General features: G+C 37.6%; 1 protein-coding gene across 4 annotated transcripts in view; it reads left to right on the forward strand.

The window, feature by feature from the left end:
- The window catches only part of CDH8 (cadherin 8), a 389,193-nt gene that overhangs the window by 299,081 nt on the left and 76,557 nt on the right, over positions 1 to 13,555 (forward strand). For all 4 annotated transcript variants that reach the window (XM_049806245.1, XM_049806244.1, XM_049806246.1 and 1 more), the window contains one exon: positions 12,520 to 12,639. In XM_049806245.1, coding sequence (XP_049662202.1) covers positions 12,520 to 12,639 — 120 coding nt within the window. The remainder of the gene's footprint in view (positions 1 to 12,519; positions 12,640 to 13,555) is intronic.

Below are 13,555 nucleotides of genomic sequence, written 5' to 3' on the forward strand. Positions count from 1 at the left end.
CCCAATAGTAAAGTTTCAGGATCTTTTTTTCAGGAGAGAAATGAGGAGTGAAATTTCTTGATTTCATTCTTAGTGAAGCCAAGAGTGTTTGGACAGCTAGTGTCATGTTGAAAGACAGCAGACGACAGAAGTAGACTGACAAACATGTTGGTGAAATAAAAAAGGACACAGATGGAAAAAGAACAAAAGCCATAAGGGAAGAGAATTCTGTCATAGTTTGCTTGAATTAAGATAAACAGACAAACTTTAATAATCTCCAAATATTAAGAACTCCCCTGACAGTCATAAAACCCCCCATCTTAAAATACATACAGTGGAATTCAGTCAGCCACTGCACTAGAAATGCTTTTTGCCTTTAACACTTGAAAATATTAACAATGTGAAAAAGCTTAGAATAATATTTTTGTCCTTTTGGAAAAAGGTCTTTATTGAAAAGAGTTTAGGCTTTCAGTTGAGGCAGAATATCAATTTCCAATTTTGGCACAAGCATATCTACTTAGCAATGTTTTCCTTTGGATCAAAGGTTGCCCTTGATTACATCACTGTAAATAAGAAATCAGTCAATCTTTTTTTTTTAAAAGCAGAACAGAGTTATTTAGTATAGCCATGTATAGCAGAAGCACCCTGTACACAGTGTAGCTTTTCTTCCCGGTTCTCCCAAAGACATTAGTTCTCTTCCAGTTACAAATTGTTTGCAAAAGGACAAAATCTGCTGAATATGAAATCAACATGCAACGTCTGATACGAATAGCAATAAAATAACTTGATAAATTAGAAAGTTGTGATAAAAACCTGACCTGAAATGTTATCAAGATCAACCACACTGTCTTACTGGGTTTTTTCCGATGTATTCATTGATTTTTTTAAGGCACTGAGCATGACTGTTAAATCAATGATAGTTTGTCACAAAATTGTACAGTAAAAGGACTATATTACTGGGGTCAGCTACAAATTAGCCCAAAGGGTAAATACAAAGGGAATGCAGAGGCTAAGGAAAAAAAACAACAGATGTTGTAAAATATGACAACAATGTAACAGCTGTTAGAAAATTTATATCTTCCTGTTGTCTTGTTCCTCTACTTGTTCGTCTTGTGCATAATCAAATTCACTAGCTGTGGTACTGAAGAGCGTTTTACGTGAGAGATTTATTTAGTGAGTGTGCACGCATTTAAAATCTTCTGTACATTCTTCACGACAGACACAGTTCCAAAAACAAAGTCATAAGTAACTGTGCTGGTTTTGGCTGGGATAGAGTTAATTTTCTTCACAGTGTCTGGTATGGGGCTATGTTTTGGATATGTGCTGAAAACAAGTGTTGATTGTTCAGAGATGTTGTCATTACTGCTGAGCAGTGCTTACCCAGAGCCAAGGGCTGTTCTGCTCCTCACCCCACCCCACCAGCGAGGAGGCTGGGGGGGCACAAGGGGTTGGGAGGGGACACAGCCGGGACAGCTGACCCCAACTGACCCAAGGGATATTCTACACCTTATGATGTCATGCTCAGCACATAAAGCTGGGGGGAGAAGGAAGGGGGGATGTTGGGAGTGATGGTGTTTGTTAGGCGTGATGGAGCCCTGCTGTCCTGGAGATGGCTGAACACTGCCTGCCCGTGGGAAGTGGGGGATGAATTCCTTGTTTTGCTTTGCTTGCATGCAGAGGTTTTGCTTTACCTGTTAGACTGTATCTCAACCCGTGAGTTTTCTCACCTTTACTTTTCTGATTCTCTCCCCACCCCATCAGTTGGGGGAGCGAGCAAGCGGCTGTGTGCTGCTTAGTTGCTGGCTGGGGTTAAACCATCGCAGTAACCTTAAGTAATCGGTTAGCATATATTCAAAACCAAGACAGTGTTCTCCTTAATTTATTACTGAGCCTTGAAAAAACATACTTCTGAGCATGTGCTATTATTTTTGTACTTTCCATTTCTCATGAGGTCTGACTGAAAATATCATTATGTTTTTATATTGTTCTTAAATGACCATTATGAGCTCAAGGACCATGGGTGAAGCTATGATATTGCTCCTTAGGGATTTATAATCTGACCGTTTAGTTGCACTGACCTATATTGTCCTGAGTGTACTAAGGTAGTTCATTGACTTTATACAAAATTGCTAGAATCAGTGGCATTGTTCAAAATACTTCATACCAATGGCAGCAAGTACTTGAATGGTCAGGTTCTGAAGACACTATCTGGTTCTTAGAAATAAACCCTGAATTACCTGTGCAAAGTATGGAGCTATTAATGTGTAGTGGTTTCTTAGACAAAAGTTGCCCTTTCTTCTCCATTATCTGTCAGCAATTTGTCACAAATTTTCTATTTTTGCACACATACATTCCCTTTGCACAAAGGAGCATTGTGCAAATGACACACAGTGGAGATAAGCTCCTCAGGAAAAAGCCATTTGGATCAGAATTGAAGTCATAGTCCCTTATGGAGTTCCATGCAGAGGAATACATGTTCCTATGATGTTGCTGTTTCACAGGATGAGGACAGACAGACAGACGTAGCGGTGTGTTGACCGTATGTGGACAGAGCAGAGAAAATTTTGGCAGTTTTAGGTGCGTGTTTCTCTCGTCCTATGTAATCTACAAGGATCTATCCTACTGCCGTTTCTCCAGATGATTCTTGTCTCTGTCACATCTTGTTTTTGTTGCAGATATTCTGCTTCTGAAATTCTTTATGGTTGCTTTCATTTGTACATATCAAACACATTGTTGTATTTCTTTTCTGTGCCTATATGAAAATGAGTCTTTGACTCAGGTTTCTGATACGTTCTGTTTTGGTTAAATCTTCTCTTAGCAAGGATTTTTCAGAATTTTCCCAGATTTCAAATTTTGAAGAAAATAAATGTTTATAAAGGTGGTATAGGGGTTTTGTTTTGTTGGCTTTGAAAGCATGCCATTTCATTTTTCCAAACAGCTGTGCTTGTGACATGAGCCCATTTGCTGGCCAGTGGATGATGCCTAAGTGGAAAACAGACAGATGAGAGGAAGCAGACCAGCACAGATTTCTGCCAGACTGAGGCTCTATGAAATGCCACAGAACTGGACTGGAATGTATTCTTTCTTTTTTCAATTGTGGGAAATGTGGACAAGCTCTAACCACGAGGTAGAAAGTTCTTGGTCAGAAAATTAAATTCAGGGTGGTAATATTTTCACAGAAGCTTTTATTAGTATAACTTACATCCCTCTGCTAACGCAAAAGATTTAGCTTTGGAACGCTGGGGACCAATACTCCTCAAACTGTGTTAATTCAGATAGCCAGTGTTAGACATCTCTTTGATGGACACACTTGACATTTGGGAAAACAAGATTGAGATCCAGTTCAGAATCCATTTTTTTTCTGACACTGGTCATTCCCCACTCTGCCCTGAATTGGTACCTCTGTCTTTGTTTAGTTGCTGAATCTGCAGCTCTTAATGTTTCTTCATGAATACAGATAAGCAATTGCCTGTGGAGCTGATGTCAATACGGCTTTCTCATGAATCAGCGGGTAGAGTACTGCTGGGCAGCTGATTCAACCGTACCCTTTCCCTGGGGCCCAAGTGGTCTCTGCTGCCATATGCTTGCTCCACAGTGGCCTGAGGGGGCAATATTTCAGAGTCTGCTTTTGCAACCTGGTTTACAGTTGCTGGCATTATAGGCTTCACTCTACCAAACAAAGCGAGCAGAGCATCAAAGCTGCAGGATTATACCAGCCATTTTCTGTTTTCATAACAAAGTTATAAATGATCGAATTTCTGCAGTAAACAGCTAGGGCTACTTTATTATTTATTTATATTCTTATACAATACACCTGAGCATAACCTGAAACTTCCATTGAAATCAACAAGCCTTATGGTACTTTTCCCCCCCCCCGCTTGGAAATATAGTGTACAGTGATTATCCAATTTTACTGTCTTTGCCTGGGGACCTCACAGAATGAATGCTGATGAAATAGTCAATTGATTAGAGACAAGCAGTCTTTCAAAAAGTCCTGAACAAAAGAGTAGCTATTTCCCACATCTCTCACAAATATCAACTAATATTCTATAGTGATGGTGATATCTAAAGGGAGAACAAAAAAATAACAGGAAAAGAAAACATAAAATATATTTTACCCTTCCACTGTTGCCTGTGATGTTACAGACTGTATTCTAATCCTAACAAACAGCAACCCGGGGGAGTTTATAAAGGAGTACCTGCAGGCTCTCTAATGGCACCATCTTATAAGTTGTAGCAAGAAAGAACTGCCAACCTTAAAACTGAAAAGGCAGTGTCCTTTCTTATTACATTCACACAAGTTATATCCATCCAGTAGGTAACATCAGCAAGGATAATTGCTGAAGAGTTATCTATATTACTAGATCTGAATATAAATTTCTGATGTAAAACATTTTTGTTTCCAAAAGAACGTGTTAAAAAGGCAGTATCAGAGTTCTAAAAAAATTAGTTTATGCACAAAAAATTGTAAAATGTGCAGCTTATTGGATTTCACAGCCACGCTTCCTACAGTCCTCATTATACAGCTGTAAAATGCTGAAGGCTGCCAGCTTGCTCCATTGTCTGTGGGCTGTACAGAAGGTATTTTTCTTCTATGCATAGCAAGCACCTTTCATACTTCTGCAGTTACACATTTGCATACAATATATTTTTCCCATTTCCCTCACATGATAAAAAGTCCTTAAAATGACACATGAGCAATCTGAAAACATTGTTGTGTTACATGTGGTAGGATATTCAGTTGTTCAGAGATTTTGACTCATATGCATACTGCAAGATATTAACATTTTTAAAGATTTCATTAACGTTCTAAACTATCTACTCTAAAAATTGCATTAAGAAATATGTAACATCTGGAAGAAACAACTCAGATTCCTCCTCTTCTTATGGAGCTAAGCCTGACTTAGTATATCAGAAGGATATGAAAAGACTATTTTCCTGGTGGAAAAGAAGCAGTTTCTTGCATTTTCCTGCATGGCACATAATTTATTGTAGTGGTTATTTCCTACTATTAACCAAGCTGTTCCTGTTTGATTCTTTCAGATCCCTTTATTGAGCTTGTTTTTTCAGGTGTTAGAACTTTTGGTTTAGATTATCGATTCTTTGGGACAACATCTGCCATTTCCTGTAGGTCTGTAGAGGACTGGGTTCTCAGATCTCTTTTTCAGTGCATTTGGGTGACATTACATATGACTACTCATATAAAACAAATTAGCAAAACAAACAAGTAATGCTTTGTTACTCTAATCTTTTGGATTAGTTTTTAAAAACTGAATACGAAATATCAGTTGCAGTTTATTTCAGAAAGTGTATCCAATTGTCTATATAAGTGTATATAGGTGTTTGTATATACAGATGGAAAATAATGTAAACAAAACTAAGAGTCTTGCAAGATTTGTACTTGTCCTATATGTTGGTGTGCCAGCTTACATGCTTGAAAATCCTGGAGGGTTAATGTTATAGACTGGTATGGCCTATTTTGAGTACATGCATATAGGAGAGTGGTCATATGATTGAAATTTAGGCATTCACATTAGCTGGCTAATTTAATTTGGATTCCTCTCTGGTCCGCCAAGAAAAAAAGATGTCATGAAAGGACAATTCTGTCTTCCTCCCCTAGAGCAGAAAGCTAGTGCAACTAGGTATCTAATTTAGCCAGTTGAGCCTAAAACTGAGTTGTATGAATAACCGTCTTTTCCTTCTTCCTTACCTTAATCATCATAAACAAGATCATGACAGCATCACAGTATTTCACTACTTAGAGTCAAATAAATTACAGCCGGGAAAGACAAATTACCCTATTAGTTAATCTCGCTGTCTTTCTAGGGTTTTCCCTTAGAATACATTATCTAGCATCCTGTGCAATAGAGTGAACTCTTCAGTGAGGAGGATTCTGTTATTTCCCTTGGGGAGCTATTCCTCCTTATACAATTTCTCATTCTAAGGAAGCTTTTGTTGTTGTTTTTCTCTTTGCTGAAGATTAAGTGAAGCCTTGTATCTATCTGTGTATTTATATGGTTCTCATCATCCACATATCAGTATTACATCTGTAAAGTACACTTTTTTTCTTTTTTTTTTTTTCTTCTCATTTCTCCCTCTAGGATTGGCTGTATACAGGATTCTACTATAGATGTAGTAGATTACATTCTGGCCTACCTGTCTCTCTAGCATGTCAAGCATAAGTTGCCCATTTTTCCTTTAGTGGAGCGTTTCTGCCCGTATCTATATCCTTTACTGCTGCTTAGGATGTCATCTTTCACCTCCATTAATTTTTCGTCACTGAAAGGTGTCCACTGGACACTTAAAAAGCAAATACTTTTCTTTTTTTCACATGCCTGCCTTTAAGTCTGGGAAGATCTTCTGAAAAAACCCGCATGAGACCTCTGTCATCTGTTCTCAAAGCAGTCTTTCAAACTCTTCCATGATGTCTACGTACTGTAGGCACTGTGGGGTAGGTGTGCTAACCTGACAGCAGGTAAATCAGGCGGCAGCACCACTGTGTGCTTGACAGCATTGCTTCCCAGGATGATTTACATCCTCTTGTCATCTCCTTATCTCTCTTCAGTTGTCTGTCTGCATTTGTCTTTCCTGGTACTCGGCTCTTGGAGTCTTTGGGGAGAGGACGTTCTTGCATTGGGAGACCTGATCTGCGTATTGGGCTTTTAGAGTTTTGGCAGTAAAGTAGCTATTAATAATAATAAAAATACATTCAAGCACTGATGTAGAAGGTAGGAGTGAAATTGCACACAATCTGTGAAAGAACTCTAAAACAATAATACAACATACCCACGTATATATGTGTGTACATCTGCATAGACACGAAGCTACGCAATTTAAAATACCAATGATAATATTTTATGTGTATTTTGCATATGTTAACAAGCTCTGAAGTGCATTACACAGATTTCTATTCCATATACATTTTCTTTATTTGATTAGTGAAATGTCTAATTTATAGATTTTGTGTTTAGAAATGGTCTCATAGAATGATACAGGATGATAAGGCTTAAGACTGGTTTTGTATTTAAAAAAATCAGTTACAATGAAAAACAAATAAGAATAAGTTCTTCAGCTTTGAGGCAGTAATAATTTACATGTCAAGAAGTTATACAGGTTTTTATGAGATTATTGCAATTTTATTCAATAAAAAATTGTTACCATGACAACAACTGTCATGCTACCTGTGAGATTATAGCAAAGAAGGACAGTGAAGAAAAGGTTTCGTTTTGGAAAGAATGCTTATCTGACCTGCTGAACGCAAACAATGCTTTGCTTTGACCGCTACTGACTGCAGGGCTACTATCAGCCAAACTCAAAACCTAGCTACAGATTTTGAAGCACAGTGATCCTCTTAGAAAAACAAAACAGTTGGTAAATAATGGTAGGTCTTTTTCATGCAAATACACTACTAATGCCCTGTCAGATAGGCAATCAGATATTCTGAATAAAATGGAGATTTCAGCCTGTCAAGATTGGGGGAAGAGTAGGAGGGAAAGAGTGAGGGAGACCAAAAGGGGCATCTGAAAAGAAAAAAAAAAAAGTCCTTGGGAAAAATGAGAAACTGTGGTCCCACTAGGTTGCATTATGGTCACATTTTTTATTTTTACCAGCGATTACAATCTTTCAACAAAATGGTTGCTTCATTGAATATGGATTCATGTAAATTTCTGGCACCGACTATGCGTTACCTCCTCTAGAAGATACAAGTTTGATTTCCCCCCCTCCCTGGTCTACACATTTTACTGCCACACCAAAAAATTTGCTTTCCTACTCCCTGTAGCAGCATATGCATTTTTCTTTTTGACTAATGTGCAGAATCTGTACCCTGACTTGCATGTAAAAACACAGCCAAAACAACAAAAGCGCACTAGCTGAGCACACACATCTTATTTCTATGATGGCTTTTAATCTTAGTTTGCCAGCAAACACAGGCTTTCTTACCTAGTTCTATAAGAATACTTTTATTGTTAATTGCGTCTCTGATTGTTAGCCTGTTGCAAAGAGAAACTATGAAACCTGACACTAACAGAATGAAACAATCAGCAGTGGTTAATGGCTAAATCACATTAGAAGTGTTCATTAATTAAAATCTGTTGAATCTCTTTGCAGTCCATATTAATCGCAGAGTCATTAGCATTGCAGAAGTGTACCTCAGAAAAAATGCAGAAAGTTTTTTAACTGAACATCTTAAAATTTGCCTCATCTATCGAAAAAATGATTTTGTTTTACATAAGGCAATATTAGGTACATAAAGAAAAAAAAGAAACAGTGATTATGTTGTTGGGCCAAATTATATAAAACTGCTATATTATTGTAATTAGGACAACAGTGACTTGGACTATAATAGTGGCTTTCTTGTAAAAATGGCACCATTTCAAATTTATAGTCTCTAGCTAAATGAGTTTGTTGTAGCATTGACAAAGAAACAAACACAAGCCAAATGCAGTCAAAATTAAACACAAACAGAAACCTTAGCTGTTTATTTGCTGGGCTGAACCCAGAATGTTTTTTCTCAAAGAACACTTATTAAATAAATGCTCTTCCCTGCGTTCTTACTGCTTTTTCAATGCATAATTTTTATCTTTAAAACTTTAAGCACATTATGCATGTAAAAAATATTTGTATACATGTAGTTTATAACTGCAGTGTCTGTAGTGGAGTAAAATCCTACTTAAATATTGATAATCCAAAGCTCTAGACCAAAGCATGGAGAGTTCTGCTGTGTTCGGGAGATTGCCTAAATAACAGCCATGGTGGTTGTGAGTTCCTTTCTTCTGCATTACTTTTCACCCTCAGGAATCTCTCAGTTCGCCAAATCTTTTGTTCATGCTTAGTTGAAAAGGGCTCTGTCATTTTTTCACTGGTGGGAGTGAAGATAGGTTGCGCTATCTTCTGGACCCTTAGCGTCCTGCAGTGGAACCAGAGCAGCAGTGATGTAGCAACATACTCTGCAGCTGCAGAAGGGACAGAGTTTGTTCCTTTGTATACTTATTGCCAGTATGAACATATTAATGTGGTATGTTTCACACTTACAGAAGATTTTATTCAAGGAATAAACCAAAAAGTTTCAAATTGAAGGTGATACAATTTAAACTATGTAAAAGCTTAACTGATTTTAATATTGGAAGTAATTTCTTTAATTTCTGTTTCATGCTTGCTTACATCTTTCATAAACGATTTTCATCAATAAGATTGTTGGGAGCAAATTACTGAAGATGACAGACCTTCTCAGAAGTATGTATGATGGTCGGAAATGAAGTGCTGAGTGGCAGAGACTGGCAGTGTAAGAAATTGATTTCTAGGAGCTGGGAGAGTATTTTATTTTTCCATTCCCTTCATTAGTTTTATTAGGCGAGATTCTAGTCACACTTCAAGTGACGTGTAAGGGAAAGAAAAAGAAGGGTATGCAATTTTCCCCCTGCTTCTGTGTAGATAAACAATGGATGGGAATACTGACTATTATGTATGTATTTTTAATGTATGTATAAATTTCAGATAAACTTGGGGCCTCAATAAGTGATTAAATTATTTTATATCACAAGAAAAAATCTTGAGAGCTGAGCATCGGGATTGTAAGCAGTGCTAGACACTGCCTCTTTTTATTAAGGTGTATTCAAATTCAATGTCTAATGAACACTTGGGATAAAGGATGCGTTTATCAAAGAATCAGCACATCCATTAAAGTTTTGAAATCTTGAAATAAATATCTATAAAAGTCTTCAGGAATTCTCAAGTGAAATAAAAGAATAGATATTATATATCAAATCTTTCTAAACAAGCAATGTAATTATTTCTGAAGTCCTTTGAAATAAGAGCCAGCTAGGCAAATCAAACACAATCTCAAAGAAGTCAACAGGTTCACTTCTTTATTTTCCTTTGTGTATGAAGTGTATCAGGGAAACAAAATGGAAGAGCTTAGATAAAATACTCTTACAAAAATTTTCACTGTTCTATGATGAGCCTTATCTTATTCCAGTCCTGTCCCATTGTATGATGTTCTGCACAAACCTCTTCTGTCTTAGAAGGTTACAAAACAAAAGTTTTATGACAGCAGCCACAGAAACCTAGTACATCACCTGCTATTTCAGTCTCAATGCAGTTGAAGAAAGCACTGTTCTCTATCTTAATATTTGGTATCACACGTGGGACAGAAGCTGTGAACTGTAGGGAATGTCCTGCTGGAATGGTGGGGCTATAGCCTGAATGCTGCGACAGGGGAGGTGCAGCTTGGCTAAGAGATTGCTTTCTGTAGGAACAACAAAACAGAGAACTTGTAACTGGTGTATGACTTACAGAAGGTGAGCCAACAAAACTTAAATGTGAGACAGTTCTAATAGCTACGTCTTTTCATGCTTTGTAGCTATTATGGGCAAGCCACGAAGGGTCCTTTTGTTCCTCTGTTCCTGCAACATCGAAATTCAAGCTTCCTGCATACTTCCTTGTCATTGTTCTCTATTTCATTTATTTTCTGTAGCCTATACCATGGCCTCTGACTGTGTCCCATGGTTGCTTCCCTGTTACTGTTCTTATTCTCCTGTATGTGAAGGAGGTCATTCAGGATATCATCTCTAGGCTGAGGTTGCTGTACTTGCTACAAGGCTGGGGCCCACATTTGTGTCATCTGTCCCCTTTATCATTTTCAGTCAAAGCTCTCAGGCATTGTCTGTGGTGTCTGGGTATACAGCAAAATTTGTAATTCATTGGACAACAAATTTCTGATGTTAATTCCTTATAAACCAACCATCAGGTTGAGGATAAAGTCTGTTTCTCCTGCCCAGTGGCAGGGTAAAGGTTATTACATTAAAGGTTACATATAACATCACCTTTCAACATCAAAAACAGTTAAGCTTCAAAACATAAACAGTTTACATGTTTATAAGAACACGTTCAGCAAGCATTTGTCGAAGATAGATGCAACATAATATTCATCAGCATTGCGTTCCCCTTCCATGTGGTACGCATCAGCTGCAGGCCACGGGGATTCTTCTGGACTCTGCTGAGCAGCAGGAGAGGTGCTGGTGGGGGACTTTGCTGCCAGATGGGGCCATGGGGGAGCTTGCATGACAGCCAGCTGATCTGTTTCCCTTCGTTGAGGTTCCCACCCTGTAAGAATGGATAAATTTACACCAGTTGCCAAAATAAATGATCAGTACAAGCCATAGGCGTTTTTTTCTCTAGCGAGATGTATTTCCGCAACCTGCATTCCCTTCCCTGGGAATTATCCTATTTTTCCCATGCTGGAAACCTACTTCAACTTCAGGCACTGCAGAACTTCCACTCCATAAAAGAGGTGTTATCCATCCCTCTAGACACTCCTAAATCTTGCTAGCCCTATATCTTGCCCTGATGTTTGAGGTGGCCGGGTGGGAAAGCATGAAATGGAAGCTATTGGATGATATGCCAAGTATCTCTAAATATGCAAACATTCCTCTAAATAATTTGCATGTATTGTAACACAAAACTGCCCAAGCCATAGCAGTGATGCGCCACGCAGAGAAAGGAGAGAGCGCAGTGCAAGGACATGCCAAAGGGCTCTCCTCCCCCTTTAGTTTACTGTTCCTGTCCTGAAGTGATGTGATTTGGATTCAGCAGCACACAAAGTGTGAGAAGGAAGAGGAGGCTGTTTTTATTGGCATATCCAGAAAGGGGGGGGGGGAGGGGTGTATTTTGGTGGGTGCTATAATTCTTTTCTTTTCTGAACATAAGAATAATTCAGCCCATAACTTCTTGCTTTCTCTCCCTCTGTAGACATTGTCTTTATTGTTAGCCTAATTAACGTCATCATTACATTTTTAAGTCATCCAGAAAAAAAGTCTCTGCAGCAAGCTTAATGTAACCAACTGAATTTCATTTGATTTTGCTTCTTACAGAAATGGCAAGTGCTATGTTGCCTGAGAAATAAAAAGGGCAATTTCCTTAATTTTTTCTTCTATTTTTTTTTGCTCAGAGTATGGAATTATAACTCTGGCTAGACAATAGCCCCCTCAGTGGCAGAGACTCATTTCGGAGACAATAGATGTCCTAACTCTGTCACTGTGGCCACATCAAACCATTATTATGGCTGTAAGCCAAGAGAAGAAAAAAGAATCCTTTTTATTATTGCTTTTCTATGTGGTCTCTGTAACTTGGCAAGGTTCTTTCAAATGTGATTTTGCAAATCTTAAATGCAACATATTATATTGTATTATTAACCTTGTATTTCATATCCCTTTGATATGAGTCCTTTGCAAATGCTTGAAGTCTACACAGATCTATCAGGTAGCTTTAAATGCATTCTACAAAGAAACCTTAAATAATACACCTACTAAAAAGGTTTTTCTCTTACCCAGAAATTCAGTCTGCTGGCATATATCATCTTGAAGGAAAATGTTTTGTTTGTGTTCCACAAGTAATGTTTTGTCACTGAGATAGTTGGGTTTTTTCCTTTATTATTGTCATACAACTCGCAAGGAAATAAATTTTTGTTTCAAATTATTTTTTTAATTATGCAAATTTCAAGTAAGAGTGTAAACATTAATTGTGTATATTCTTTTTATTCAGGCACCTTTGTTACTAAAGTAACAGCTACAGATGCAGATGATCCAGTTTATGGAAATAGTGCTAAGCTGGTTTATAGCATTCTGGAAGGACAGCCTTACTTTTCTATTGAGCCACATACAGGTAGGTGACTCTGAATATGAATCCCGGGGTTATGTGTACATAAGTGACCACGCCTCTTCCGTATGTCATACGATATACTTAAACAGGGAGCGTAAGTAGATGTCTGTCAGTATTACCAAGTTGTAACATAGGTCTCACTTGTATTCCATCAGAGTCTGATCGTATGAAAAGACAAAGGAAAATCTGTATTAACGATAATGTAAGTAATGGCGATGCTAATATTACAGAAGTTACTGAAGCAAAACCGAAGGCAGCGGAAGTGCTGTGTGATTTATAACTGATTAGGGATTGAAAGACTTGGTCTGAGGAATTTAATGAGCATAATGTAATTTTCAATATGAGACTGTAGTATTTCCAGTTAAAGAAAGTATAGTTTAGCTTGGGAATTTTAGTAAATGTATTGTGTGTTTTCATTAAAAAATATTTTTCTTTCTTGATTGGATGGATCAGGGGAAAGACAGAACGTGATACTGAGTGTTGGTATGAAGTTTGGTTAGCATGCATTTAGGATGACTATTTCTTCGTGGTTTTAAATCTTGAAAGTCATCTGAAAGAAGTGCCAATAAATACATTCCATCTCATTTTCTGTACATATGTTGTACCTATAGCAAATTCTTTTAGTTACGTCTGAGAAGTGTTTTGCTATTATTTGTTACATTGTTTCACCTGTTACCAGAAGCTGTTTTTAATCACTGTGAGTCAAGCAGCTGTGATCTCCTAAGGAGAAGAAAGCTATAACTCATTTTAAAATGTACAAAAAACCACCTGAATTTATATGACCATAAAGGAGTAAAGGAGTAGTAAAAGTTCTTGTCCTCATGCAGATCAACAGAATTATGAAATAAATGCTAGGAGAAATTGTTAAAGGATGTTTTTGATAGATCAAGTGTGCTAAGTTTTCTGACCAACGTTAAAC

This window comes from Accipiter gentilis, chromosome 7, assembly GCF_929443795.1.
Source record: "Accipiter gentilis chromosome 7, bAccGen1.1, whole genome shotgun sequence".
NCBI lineage: Eukaryota > Metazoa > Chordata > Aves > Accipitriformes > Accipitridae > Astur > Astur gentilis.